We start from the raw sequence: 15,724 nt of genomic DNA on the forward strand, positions 1-15,724 counted from the left end.
TTTTGAAAATAGAGGACCATGCTCTGATACCAATTGTTAGAATCAATGACAGTCCCAAAGACACTGAGAGGGGGGGGTGAATCAGTGTCTAACCAGTTAGCAGAATATTTAAACTTATTAAGAACTTTGTATCCCAATACAGTGTACCAGTAAATAAGAATAACAGAGATAGCATAGAGAACACGCCATAACACAAGGTATTTAATGAGGAAAACCAATGTGGGAAAAACCTCGGTGGGATTTGTGACCCACAATATTCACTCACTGGACAATGAATAAATATTACTTACAATGAGGGGCATGCACATGCAGGAAGGCTAGCAGCCTAGAGCTCACTGCTCAATTACAAAATAGAAGTCTCACTGACTTACAAAATGGATTATCAAAATACAATACATTGTACTTCTTCAGATCAACATCAACTATGCCAGGTTCGGTACCGGTTTAAGCTCAGTCTATTAGCAAAAAACTTCACTATCAACTATATCACCTTATACAAAAATCTCATCTATATCATATCTTCTCATCTATCAAAATGACCTATAAGATATCACACATATATATGAGTCTTTTAAAATATGCCATGTCGGCTTTTACAAACGATAATTACAATATAAAACAATAAATAAATTTTATTCCATGTCGGCTTGAGTGTCAGTATGCATAATTGTCGCTTCCAGTGAAGTGCTTGTCGTTGTATGTAGAAGTCTATTACCGGTGTCGATAATTGTTGATGGGTTGCTAGATGATTTCCAGTTGGTTGCCACTTGGTTGTCATCAATGACAACATCAACTATTCTCATAAGAGTGTAGAATGCCAACATCATGTACCCTACTTTGTTACCTTTCTTCCATCTTCTTTCCTTGCTACTAGCATGCTTGGCTTTGATCACCGTGTTTGCACCTCAAGGTTATCTTCAACATTTACTGCCAAAACTTGTATTCTATTACCATGTCTTGAATGTTACAACCAAATGAAAAAAAATTATTTACAAACCTTCTTTTTCATTTTCACTGTCCTCACAAAACTGTCCTATACTAGCAGTCATTCTTTTCTTTATTATTACACCATCATCGTGGGTCTAGTTGCAATTTATGCGGGACTGTGTTTTCCTTACAAATATATGCACATAATGAATATCACAGATGCCTCTCTATCAGACCTTCATTGCTCTATTACATGCTCATCTAGTGACTGTTATGCTTGTAATGGTTGTCCTTACTTTGAAAGAGTCTCCTTCAATGCATTTGCACTTTATGATAGTCCTTTGTTGATGATGCTTTATTTACTTTTGAACTGTATTTTGTGTTTTCATATCTCTATTTTGTCAAAACCTTTGATTGATGTATTGTTGACATCTTTGATGACTGTCTTTGTCCCTTTTCTTCTGAATATTGATCCAAAGCTTTAAAACAATGACCTCCTCGAAATAGAGCATCTATCTCTCTCTCGAATATGGAATGTATGTTTCACATATATAACTTATTAAATAGTCATTGAATAGTAGGAAGACTTCCATGGAAGATAAAATAGTTCCCTTGTTACAGTTAAGAGGGCTTTTAAGCAGTGGAAGGACAAAACTCAAAAGGCAATAAACATATGACTTTTGAAAACCAAGAATTAAATGAAACCTATCTAATCATATGATAAATACACAAGAACATAAGAATATTTTAGGGCTTCATGGGTTTACTTTGAGTTCTACCTCTTCCAAAAACTCCCTAATATCCGCCCTTTGATGATTGTAAACATGGCTTTCTTCCACTACTTTGTTCCTTGAAATGAATGAAAGTACTCTTTATCTTCTTCAAAACTTCTATATGTACCCTTGAAATGATTGTCAATCTTGAAGATCATGGTCCAAACTTTCTCGAACTGTTGTTCCAACATGAAAAGATTATATTCAACTGAAATCTCATATTCTTGGCAGTAATGGAAGAGTGAACGTGAAATTAGAGCTTTCTTAGAGAAGACTGCAATCTACTCCTTGGAACATGAGTTCTCCTTTTGACTATGGGTTCAACTTCAATTCACTTGTCTTTGAGTCAAATACACACAATATTCATATAGTCTAATCTACAACATTACATAATGGTAAATCCACCATTCAAGAATGCCACATAGAAGATGAACCCATTATTGTGTTTTTGCATCGATTCTTGTGTAAATGTAATTGTTCCCTAATTCTTGTTATAAATCTTGAGCTAACGCCTTCATTGAATATGTATATATATATGTATGTTGGAGAAGCTTTAAAGGAATCCCCTCCAAACATAAAGGTTGATTTCAAACTCAAGCACTACAAGACCACGTGCTTTTCCTTTGATGAATGCTTCTTACAAGGAATATAAGGAAAATGAAAATATATTTGACATTTTAAATAATGAGAAGAGACCTTGACATTCTTTAGGAAAGCTAAGGACTTAAAAACCTTAGTAGTACTAAAAATTCCTAAAAACTTAAGAAATTGATCAAGGCATACCCAACCTAAAAGACTAGACCAAGATGTATTTTGATGACACAAAAACTCCTTTATACCAATTAAGGTCTAAAACCTAATTTGGGATAATAGCTACACTGAAATATGTTTTTTACATGAATGTTTACTTTTTGGTACTCTAGATTGCATATGCATGTAGTGTCTTATGACTGCTAAAGTGGGGGCTAAATTTTGTTGGCCATTTGGTGGAATTGATTATGTGTTGCATTGATGTTTTGTCATTGATGTCAACACTGTCTGTTTGGATGCTTTACCAGCACCCTTCTGGTCCCAGTAGGTTGAGTGGTTTTTGGTTAACTTGGATCTAGCATGATCTGGTAGGCTCTAGTACAGTCTAGTGATGGAATTGGTTTGTTCATAATGCTTATACTCATACTTGATCAGTTGGTTTTGGTCTGGAGATTGGATGCTATCCTGCTTGCTTAGAAGATTGGTTTCTGGTTTCGACGAGGGTTTCACCGGCAAAGCTTCTGCTGGAGATCTTTTATGAATTACATAAGTGGTATTGGTGCAACTTCTGATGGAGTTTCAGGTTACTATCGGTGATCATGTTCGAGACTTGGGCATTTGGAGATCATTGCTGAAGCATGTGGACCTATACTTGGCCCGATTGATCTAGGTTATGGACCGACATTAATGTAATGTGTGGATAGGACCTATTGTTGTATTTTCAAGATGTCTTATGTGTTGATATTACTTGTTTGGTCTAAGGCCGACATAGTTTGTAATTATGTAATTGGTTTATTGTCTGGTGGTTGACCTGATTGTTTATGGTCGAGGGTTTGTATAAATAGATGTAAGATCTCATTGTAGATCATCATGGTTAATGTAAGAGGTCATGGTCAAGGAATGTAATGTGCAAATAATGTAATATCACTCAGGCAAATGAGTTGGTCGATCATTGAAGCTCAAATTGGGTTTGTGTAAGAGGATTTAGTCCTTCGGTATTGCGCTTAACCAAAACTGTACTTAGGCATAGGAGATGCTATCTTTTGTAGTTCAACACTTCTTCAGATTGTAGTCTGGATTTATATGTAGTCAGTGAGGCTCCTTTTGTGATGAGAAGTGTGCTATAGGTTGTTAGCCTTCTTGGAAGTGCAGACCCCTTCATTGCAATTCACATACTTACTGCAGAAGTATTATCTGACCGTGGGTAGGCCTCCCACCATGGTTTTTCCCGTTACCGGGTTTTCCACGTACAAATCTTGGTGTTGTGTGGATGGATTTTATTCTGTGATTATTGTTTATGCTTAATTGGATTAATTACTATTCTAGTATTATTGTTTTGGGTTCCGGTGTTAAAGTTTAAATTGCTAATGCTTTCGGTAATTTGTGACAACTGATTCACCAACCCCCCCCCTCTCAGTTGCCTTTCGGTTATCTAAATTGTCTAACAATTGGTATCAAATATTTGGTCCTCTCTATAGAAAGCTTAACCACTTGAGGAAGAGCCTATGGCGACTAACAATTCAAGTTCATCCAATTCTTCTGGAGCTATATTTCGAATGGATATACCGAGGCTTGAAGGAACAAATTACACAGTATGGAAGATTCAGATGGAAACTCATCTGAGATGTCTTGGCAAGGAGATTTGGGAGATCACACGGAATGGTGTCACACCCTTTAATCCAAGATTTGGCAATCCTCCTTCAGCAAACCTGGACAAGTAGCTTGAGAATGATTGTAGAGCAAGAGAAGCCCTCTTGTGTGCACTTTCTGATTAGCAAATAATGAGATTAACAGACAAATCATCTGGAAAGGCTATATGGGATAAGTTGCAAACTCTTAATGAAGATGACGCTACAATGAAGATTGCTAAACTTGATGGTTATCAGGTGAGATATGAAAACCTGAAGATGGAAGAAGATGAAAGGATTACTGCATTCATGGAAAGAGTAAATGAGATTGTTATGGGAATTCAATGTTGTGGTGGAACTCTGAGCGAAGATGAAATTGTTTCTAAAGTACTGAGAGCCCTACCACTGACTTACAAAATGAAGGCTACAACTATTAATGAGTTGAGAACAATGGCTAATACATCTATCAAAAGAGATACTTTGGTTGGGAAACTATCTGCTTTTGAGCTTGAGGAATTTGGACCTTCTGGAGCTGTGAAGATTGAACCTGCTTTTCATGCATCTACATCTGCAACCAGTAAGCAATACTCAAAAGCTTTATATGCAAAATAATTAGAAGATATGAAGAGAGAAGATGATGAACTTGAGCAACTTGAAGCACTATTTTCTAGAAGAGTATCGAAAGGATTGTTAGGAAGTAAGTATGAAGGAAAAGAACCTTTTAAATGTTTTGCATGCAATAAGATTGGTAATTTTGTATCTAGATGTCCTAAAAGGAATTCAAGATTTGAAGAAAGAGTTAAAAGATCATTTAAGCCTAACCCTAGATATCAGAACAAGTATAGATTCAAGAAAAAAAAAGAGATAAATCATGCTACATAGCGAATGAGGAAGGCATTACTGATTCAGATGATGAACCAACAGAAGACTTTGCTAATGGATTCGACAATGGGAAGGAATGGGTACTCTTGGTTATCAAGGAAGATGATCTGGCATCGGAAGAGAATGTACCTAAGGAGAAGGCACTTGCTGCTAAAATTGAGAACAAGGATGAATGGGTAATTGGCAGTGGTTGTTCACATCATATGACTGGAGATAAAGGGAAGTTTCTGTCTTTGCAAGAATTTGATGGTGGACTAGTTATATTTGGAGATGACAAGGCATGTATAATCAAGGGAAAAGGAACTATATCATTGGATGGTAAGAACAACACTGACAATGTTTATTATGTTGAAGGTTTGAAGCATAATCTTTTGAGTGTAGGACAATTGGTAGATAAGGGATTTCAATTACAGTTCAAGGATGGAAAATGCAAAATCATTAACAAATCTGGCTTGGAGATTGCAACCGGTACACAGACAAAAGGTAATATATTTCATTTGAACTCTGGTGAGAAGACATGTTTGATTACACAGATTGATGAGAGTTGGCTATGGCATAAAAGGCCGTGTCATGTGAATTTTGATTGCATTAAGAAGATCAATTCAACTAAGGTTGTTAGATATATACCTAAGATTATGAAGCCCTATAATCCGGTATGTAAGGAATGTCAAATGGGTAAACAAGTCAAAACCTTTTTTAGGAGTATACAAGCTAAATCAAATGATGTTCTTGATCTTATTCATATTGATTTGTGTGGTCCTGCTAGAGTTAAAAGTTTTCATGGTGATAGATATTTCATGCTAATCATTGATGATTATTCTAGAATGATGTGGGTTACTTTTTTTAGAAAAAAATCTGAAGCATTTGAAAAGTTTAAAATCTTTAAGGCTAAAGTGGAAACTGAGACAGGATTGAAGATTAAATATTTGAGATCAGATCATGGTGGATAATTTACATCCGATGAGTTTAATAACTTTTGTGACAAGCATGGTATAAGAAGACAATTTTCTGCTCCCCGGACACCTCAGCAGAATGGAGTTGTGGAAAGGAAAAACAAAACTATCTTGGATGCTGCTAGAACAATGATGATGGAAGCTAATCTACCTTATATCTACTAGAGAGAAGCAGTGAGTACCATGGTTTATACATTCAATAGAGTACATATCAAAGGAGAAACCGGTAAGACACCTTATGAATTATGGTTTGACAATACACCTACAGTTAAGTATTTCAGAATTTTTGGTAGTAAATGTTATATCAGGAGAGATGATACTATTGGGAAATTTGATCCTAGATGTAATGAAGGCATATTTCTTGGTTATTCTAATGAAAGCAAAGCATACAGATGTTATAACAAGAGATTACAGAGAATTGTGGAGAGTGCTAATGTCAAAGTAGATGAGTTGAATAGAAGTCAAATAAGAGTTTATGAGAAGGAACCAGCAGTGGAAATGATTATATTTGAACCGGTAGCACCTTTACCATAACAAAGAGTTGAACCAGTTACTCCGGAAACATCAGAGAATTCTACAGTAACTGAAGAATAGGGAAGAGGAATAGAGAGTCAGAAGACTCCTAGGTATGTGAGATTTAATCATTGTGAAGATCAAATCATTGGGGATAAGAACAATGGAGTGATGACAAGAAGAAGATTGGCAACTAATGAGGTATGTTTAATTTCATAAGTTGAATTGGTATCAGTAATTGAGGCATGTAAAGATGAATTTTGGTTAAAAGCTATGGAAGAAGAATTAGATCAGATTGAGAAAAATAGCACATGGACTTTGGTTCCCCAGCCTAAAAATAAAAAAATGTTATTGGAACTAAATGGGTTTTTAGGAATAAATTGAATGATGATGGTCAAGTTATAAGGAATAAGGCTAGATTGGTTTGTAAAGGATATTCTCAGAAGGAGGGAATTTATTATGGAGAGACTTTTGCACCAGTAGCTAGGATTGAAGCTGTAAGATTATTTCTTGCTTATGTTGCTTATAAAAACTACAAGGTATATCAGATGGATGTTAAATATGCATTTTTGAATGGGGATCTTGATGAGGAAGTTTATATTGAGCAACCTGATGGTTTTTCACTATTAGATGATAGTCATATGCTTTGCAGGTTAAGGAAATCTTTATAAGGATTGAAACAAGCACCTAGAGCTTGGTATGCAAGGTTGGATAAATATCTTTTGAAGCTTGGTTTTACTAAGGGAAGTGCTGACAGTAATTTATATTATAAAATCACTGATGATGATATACTGATTGTTGAATTATTTGTTGATGACATTATTTTTGGAGGTGAAGATAAATTATGCATAGAATTTTTTAAGAATATGGAGAAAGAATTTGAGATGTCTATGATTGGTGAGATAAAAAAATTCTTAGTTTTGTAGATTACTTAGACTGACAAAGGTATTTTTATTTGTCAAACTAAATATGCTAAGGAATTATTGAAGAAATTTGGTATGGGAGATTCTAAACCGGTAAGTACACCTATGGTTACAAGTGAGAAATTGACAAGAAAAGATGTTTCAATACTGGTAAATCCTACAAGATACAAATCTATGATTGGAGGTATACTTTATTTGACTCAGACTAGGCCTGACATTATGAATGTTGTTTGTATTGTTTCAAGATTTCAGAGTGATCCTGGAGAAAATCATGAGATGGTGGTGAAAATGATTTTTAGATACTTGCAAGGTACATCAGAATGTGGCTTATGGTACCCTAAGGATGATTACTTTACTTTATGTGCATATACAGATGTTAATGACTGGAAAAGTACTTCTGGTGGAGCTTTCTTTCTTGGAAAGAAGTTGGTTTCGTGGATCAGCAAGAAACAGTCATGTACTTCTCTATCTACTGTTGAAGATGAGTATGTTGTTGCTGCTACTAACTGTACACAAGTTTTATGGATGAAGCAAAATTTGAAAGATATAAAGGTGGATTGTAATGGACCAGTAGTTATTCACTGTGATAACTCTGCTGCTATTGATATATCAAAGAATCCAGTATATCATTCTAAGACAAAGCACATATCTATCAAGTATAACTTTTTGAAGGAGAAGGTGGAAGCAAATGAAGTTAGACTGGTTTATGTGAATACTAAAGAATAGATTGTAGACATTTTCACTAAACCTTTATCCAAGGAATCATTTGAGTACCTGAGAGACAGATTGGGGGTTTTTGCCCCTTCGGTATAAACTTGATTGATGCGGTTTGGCATTAGTCTGGCATGCACTATTTGAGATACTATTCATTCCAGCACTGATGTGGCATGCTACTACTCAGGGGGAGTAGTCATCTTTGAGATTCAGAGGCTTATGTTTTTTCTTTGATATTTCTGTCAGATTTCTGGCATTGATGTCAAAGGGGGAGAGATAGTAATGTGAAAAAGTAAATATCAAAGTGGGGGAAATATTATTCAAAGGGGGAGAGATATCGTTATTCAAAGCTATATGTAGGAGATTGTTGGTTGTCTTCCACAGGGGGAGACTTGTTTAGCATTTCTTGGTACTTAGATGTTTTTCACATCTACTGTTTCCATCAATGCCAACGGGCGAGATTGTTGGCCATTGGTGGAATTGATTATGTGTTGCATTGATGTTTTGTCATTGATGTCAACACTATCTGTTTGGATGCTTTACCGACACCCTTCTGGTCTCAGTACATTGAGTGGTTTCTGGTTAACTTGGATCTGGCATGATCCGGTAGGCTCCGGTATAGTCTGGTGATGGAATTAGTTTGTTCATAATGCTTATACTCATACTTGATCAGCTAGTTTTGGTCTAGAGATTGGATGATATCCTTCTTGCTTAGAAGATTGGCTTCTAGTTTCAGCAAGGGTTTCATCGGTAGAGCTTTTGGTGGAAATATTTTATGAATTGCACAAGTGGTATTGGTGCAGCTTCTGATGGAGTTTCAGGATGTTGTTGGTGATCATGTTCGAGACTTGGCGTTTGGAGATCATTGATGAAGCATGTGTACCTATACTTGGTCCCTGTTGATCTAGGTTATGGACCGACATTAATGTAACGTGTGGATAGGACCTATTGTTGTATTTTCGGGATGTCTTATGTGTTGATATTACTTGTTTGGTCTAAGGCCAACATGGTTTGTAATTATGTAATTGGTTTATTATCTGGTGGCTGACTTGATTGTTTATGGTTGAGGGTTTTTATAAATAGATTTAAGATCTCATTGTAGATCATCATGTTTAATGTAAGAGGTCATGGTTAGGGAATGTAATGTGTGAATAATGTAATATCATTCAGGCAGAGGATTTGGTCGATCATTGAAGATCAAATTGGGTTTGTGTAAGAGGATTTAGTCCTCCGGTATTGAGCTTAACTGGAACTATACTCAGGCATAGGAGATGCTCTCTTTTGCAGTTCAACACTTCTCCGGATTGTAGTCTGGATTTATATGTAGTCAGTGAGGCTCCTTTTGTGATGAGCAGTGTGCTCTAGGTTGTTGGCCTTCCTGCAAGTGCAGGCCCCTTCATTGTAATTCACATACTTACTGCAAAAGTATTATCTGACTGTGGGTAGGCTTCCCACCATAGTTTTTCCCTTTACCGGGTTTTCCACGTACAAATCTTGGTGTTGTGTGGATGGCTTTTATTCTGTGATTATTGTTTATGCTTAATTGGATTAATTACTATTCCGGTATTATTGTTTTGGGTTCCGCTATTAAAGTTTAAATTGCTAATGCTTCTGGTAATCTATGACAACTGATTCACCCCCCCCTCTCAATTGTCTTCCGATTATCTGAACTGTCTAACAAAGGTACCATCATTAATTATAAACCTTTAATTAGGGTGTCTAATTCTGCGCTCTATTAGCACTCATTTTAGTATATCTCATTATACAATTGCATTACAGGACTTTCATATGCACTTGATTAATAATTAATTTAAGAATATGAGTCATTTCTTGATTTTAACCCCATCATGTTGTCATTTGGGCCCTCAATTTTAGGTGTGCCTTTTATCTTTTAATTATCCTAGTTTATGATTGATCTTACCGCATTTCAAATCTCAAAACACATGTTTCCCTCATCTAAACATTATATATTGTTGCACAAGCTTATTTTTAGAATTGGGATTCTATTATCTCACATCCCTAAAAAGTTAAGATGAAATTGTCAAGACCAGGATGCCCCAAGCATCTCTATCTGATTCTTTTTTCCTTGAATTTTGGGAGGATAATAATATTGTTCCATCCTATTTAAATCTAGCTCTATGCAATTAATAATTCTAAGTTGGCCATTTATCAAATTAAACCTAGAATCTCATATATATAAAGCAATTATTTTCCTCATTTGTGATATACAACAATTATGCAAGATTGGAAATATCCTTATGTAGTGAGCGTGCTTCTTTTTTAGATTTTAAAATCATTCATCATCAAACCTTCATCAACATTCATCAACCATGGAAGCTTCAAGAGATATTGGAGGATAATAGGGAATTATCAACTAATGATTGGCTTGTACCTCTTTCTAAGGATTTTGGTATGATTTCATGTTGTTCTCATTTAAGCTTCAAATCTAATATTTTACCATTCACATTATGTGATTTATGCATTAGTTCATGTTGCATTTAATCATATCATTTTAGGGTTTTTCTCTAACACAATTGAGTAGGACTCTAGTTCGTATTTACGCACTTTAGCTCACAACAATCTTAGACACACTTAAGGTTCAAGAGCACACACTTTATTCCAATTTCAATGTTGGCTTTTTGTGGAGTTGGAAATCACCAAAATAGGGGGTTGACTAACCCTTATATAGCTACAACCCTACCCTCTTTCTATTTTGTAGGTGCAACTATAGGCTTTTGGTGGAGATAGAAAGATAGGACACTCAATAGACAGAGATAGAGCAGTCTCCAAAGCTAGGACAGGGATACCTTGGACCAAGGCACTTGAGGTGCCCTTACCTAGATTAGGACATCTTGGGCATCCTTGTCCCTAAAATTCTGCACCAAATTTGACAAGAGCAGAATACAATGTCTCAAGAAGCTACATCTGAGTTGGTGTGTAGAAGTTAGAAGACCAAGACACTCTGGGCAACCTAGTCTAGTGAAATCAGCTTCGGATTCCAATCATATGTGCACCTTTACATTTTCTGATCTCTTTCATACCTGTTGTAAATTTTATGTTTGTATATAAGTCTGTTACAATCTTTTAAGCGGATCCTAATTTGATATCATTTCAAATCCATGCACTTTCCAAATCAACAAAGGAATAGAAACCCTAAAGGTGTCATTTGACTCTCTTTGACAAGAGTTGGTCAAATACGATTACCCCTTTTTGTGGTTTTGTATTCCAATGTTTGTGTGGAAGTGTGTCTTGGATCTAATCTTACCTTGCTCCATTTTCATCCTAAACAATATATATCACAAAAAATACAACTTATGATTTCTTTTTATTTTTATGAATATTTTACTTTAAAAACTAGCAAGGACATTTTAAATGTTATCAAATGGTCAATGGACACAAATATTTATAGTATTGTCCACCAAGCACTATGCGTAGTGACTTTTCAAAAAAAAAATTATGTGTACTATTTACTGATAGGGCTATCTGTGACTACTGATCATTTGATAACACCCTTTGGTAATTAAAACTAATAGATTTCCACAATCTATAATATTCAATTTCCTAAAAGCTTTTAGATTTGATTGTGTAGACATTTTTTCCATCACCATTCCAGATCATACTACATGATGAATCATCAGAATAGAAAATCATAGAGTATGATCTAAAACATTGATAAAAGAATGTTTATGTAGTCAAATCCAAAAGCTTTCAAGAAACCTTTTAGTAATTCTACTACTTCAATTTTATATTCTTATATATAACTTTGAAAAAAATAAGTGTACTATTGTGATACTCACATCATATCTTGACACCCTCTAAAAATTCCTTCCACTTGTCAACAATGAATCATTTTTAATTTTTAATTGTTCGTCAATCTTAAGCTAAAACCTCTTCGATTGAGATCTAAATATTGAAATATATTTAATTCACCAAAATCATTTGAAGCTTGATTCATGCCTCATGATATTGAGATCTTCACTTAACAAAAATTATTTCTAATATACTCACCAAATACTACTCAACTTCATCACTAAATCAAAACCCTTTTTCAAAATTCAAATGTTTAACTACAATGTTCAATGAAACAATAATGTGTGTGGTGGAAAAAACTCATAATTTTACGGAGAATTCACTAAATTGAATGACCGTGAACTGTTTTATAACTCTATAAAATTCTTTTATATATATATATATATAATTGGGATTTAAACGCAGTGACACCTAAGAAGGTTGCAATATTTGCGCGAATGATTTGTTGATGCTCTCTGGTAGTGTTGTGATTGGAATAGCATTCTTTATTCTCTCTTTTTTTGGTAATTTGTAATTTGAAGTGAATGCAACATCCCTGCCCATGGAGGCAGGGATAACAAAAACTACCATGACTGCATAAGCACGTTCCTCTGCTAACACTCAGGTCTCGTTTAAATGGCTTCAGTGTTGGAATTATCGGATGTTCTCAATCATTCAATATCTTCCAAAGTTAAACATTGTAAACAAATTTGTATCCGCTTCCTAACTAATCAAAGCATTGATGATGGGATACGGAATTCTAGCTTAACTATACAACCCAGTACTAATTATTCTCTTACTATATACAGAGATATTTTCACTATATATTCTTCTCTTTTGCAGAGTTGTAACAGTATTAGATCACTTAATCAAATCCATTCCCAGATTTTCACGGCAGGGTTGGACGAAAACATTGTTTTAGGTGCCAAACTTGTGAACATGTACGCTATGCTTGACAAAATGGATTGTGCACGCCAAGTGTTTGACAGAATGCCTACACGAAATATTTACTTATGGAATGCTTTAATTAGAGGGTATGCTAGAAATGGACCGTGTGAGGAAGCCTTGGCACTGTATTACCAAATGCAAGAGGCTGGAATACAACCGGACAGGTTCACCTTTCCCGTCGTTCTCAAAGCGTGTGCAGAGCTATCAGATCTGCAAGAGGGAAGGAAGATACACGATTGCATCGTAAGAAGTGGGTTTGAGGATGGTGTTTTTGTGGGGAATTCTCTCGTTGCTATGTATGCCAAGTGCGGAAGGATTGATGTTGCACGACTAGTGTTTGACAAAATGCCTGAACGAGATGTAGTTTCATGGAATGCGTTGATTGATGGACTTGTGCAGAATGGACATGAGAGGGAGGCATTGAGACTGTTTGATGAAATGATAATGGCAGGGATCGATCCAGGTGAGGTTAGTTTTGTGAGTGTGCTACAGGCCTGCGGTCGTTTGGGAGCTCTGCAACAGGGTAAGTGGATCCATGAACATATAACTCAATGTGGGCTTCTTTCAAATGTTAAAATTAGCAATTCCCTCGTGGCTATGTATGCCAAATGTGGGGATCTAAGAGTTGCCCGCCAGTTGTTCAATTCTATGTCTATTACTGATCTTGTTTTATGGAATGCAATGATTGCTGGGTATTCTCAGAATGGGTATGCCAATGAGGCTTTGGAACTCTTTCGAAAAATGCAACTTTCAAACATTCTTCCCGACTCGGTTACTATGGTGAGCTTGCTCCAAGCATGTTCCCATTTGGCAGCTGGCCTGATAGGTGAGTGTCTCCACAGTTATGTAGTTAGAAGTGGTTTTCGGTTTGATGTCATTTTGACCACCGCTTTCATAGACATGTATGCCAAATGCGGCAATATGGAGATTGCACGGAAGTTGTTTGATAGGATGCCCAGAAGAAATGAAATTTGTTGGAATGCAATTCTTGCTGGGCATGTCCAGAACGGGCAATTTAGTCAAGCTTTGACATTGTTTAACTATATGCAGCTGTCGTACATGAAACCGAACTGTGTAACCATGATAAGCATCCTCCCAGCTTGTGCGCATCTAGCAGCTCTGCACCAAGGCAAATGGATTCATAGTTACATAATTAAAAGTGGACTTGAGTTGGATATAGCTGTAGGAACCGCCCTTGTAGACATGTATGCCAAATGTGGAAGTATAGAGATAGCACGCTTTCTTTTTGACAATATGTCTAATAGAAATGTGATTTCATGGAATGCAATGATTGCTGGGTATATTCAGAATGCACAAGCTAGTGAGGCCGTGACACTCTTCAATCAAATGCAACAGGGGAACTTGAAACCTGACATGGTCAGTGTAATTAGTGTGGCCTCGGCATGTGCCAATTTAGCTGCTCTGCAGCAAGGTAAGGCAATCCATAGTTACATAATTAAACATGGATTTGAGTCAAATGTTGTTGTCGGAAATTCCCTTATTGATATGTATACAAAGTGTGGTAGCGTAGACAATTCACATCAAATGTTCAACAACATGTTCAATAGAGATGTTGTCTCTTGGAACACAATGATTTCAGGATATGGTATGCATGGCCGGGGTGAAGATGCTCTTGTGCTTTTTTCCCAAATGCAACATACTGAAATCACTCCAGACTCCATCACGTTTATTTGTGTTTTGTCTGCTTGTAGTCATGCGGGTTTAGTGCACAAGGGCTGGGAATATTTTGAGTGCATGAGTCGAGATTATTGCATCACACCTGCACCACAACACTATGCATGCATGGTTGATCTTCTTGGTAGAGCTGGGTGTCTGGATGAGGCAGAAAACTTCATAAAAAATATGCCAAATGAACCTGCTGCTAGTGTGTGGGGTGCATTGCTTGGCGCCTGCAAAATTCACCGCAACGTTCTTCTTGGAGAACGTGTGGCAGAACACCTCTTTCACTTAGAACCTGATAAAGCTGGATACTATGTGCTCTTGTCAAATATATATGCTGCCTCTGGCAGGTGGGATGACGTTTCAAAGATTAGAACATTGATGAAAGATAGGGGTATAAAAAAGACACCAGGGTGCAGTCTAATAGAGGTAAATAACCAAATTCATGCATTTGTTGTTGGAGACGAGTCACATCCTCAATCTGAGCAAATATATGCAATGTTGAAAAGTTTAGCTAGAGAGATGGAAGATGCAGGGTATGTGCCTTGCACAAGTTCCGTTCTACATGATGTGGAGGAAGAGGTGAAGGAGAACATGCTCTTTAGTCATAGTGAAAAGTTAGCAATAGCCTTTGGGCTTATCAGTACAAGCCCTGGAATGCCTATCAGGATCACAAAAAATCTCCGTGTTTGTGGTGACTGTCACAATGCAACTAAATTCATTGCTAAGATTGTCAAGAGAGAAATAATTGTAAGGGATGCAAATCGTTTCCATCATTTTAAAGACGGGTCATGCTCCTGTGGGGATTATTGGTGATAATGATAGCTCGGGAATGGACATTCAAATAGAGAAAAGTTTCAAAATCATCAGTGCCAATAATTTCCTTTTAGATAAAACTATATAAATTTTCATAAAACAAAAGAACATTTTTTAAAGTTTTTATATTTTATGGTTGACCTTTTCATGTCACTGATTGAATATGTCTGCAACTTAGCTCAAACTTGTGAGTTATCCAGTGTTTTTCAGAAACTATTTCTGCTTATCATTTGCAATCAAATAAAGCTATTTTTGACCTGCCTAACCAGTCCTTCCACAGCAGCTTTGATATGCCTACTTCCAAATTCAGTCATTACAAACTCCACAAAGAGTTAAACTCATGATCACTTATAGATTGTATGATGCGCTTACAAAGGCAAAGCAAATGAATTCAAACCAGAAACATGATCCTAGAGATAGTTGTAATT

General features: G+C 36.1%; 1 protein-coding gene across 1 annotated transcript; it reads left to right on the forward strand.

Annotated features, from left to right (window-relative positions):
- The first annotated feature begins 12,294 nt into the window (after positions 1-12,294).
- Positions 12,295-15,436, forward strand: LOC131035369 (pentatricopeptide repeat-containing protein At3g12770). Its single transcript, XM_057967043.2, has one exon. The coding sequence runs from the start codon at positions 12,489-12,491 to the stop codon at positions 15,294-15,296; it is 2,808 nt and encodes a 935-aa protein (XP_057823026.2). The 5' UTR covers positions 12,295-12,488; the 3' UTR covers positions 15,297-15,436.
- The last annotated feature ends 288 nt before the right edge of the window (positions 15,437-15,724 follow it).

This window comes from Cryptomeria japonica, chromosome 1 (assembly GCF_030272615.1).
Source record: "Cryptomeria japonica chromosome 1, Sugi_1.0, whole genome shotgun sequence".
Taxonomy (NCBI): domain Eukaryota; kingdom Viridiplantae; phylum Streptophyta; class Pinopsida; order Cupressales; family Cupressaceae; genus Cryptomeria; species Cryptomeria japonica.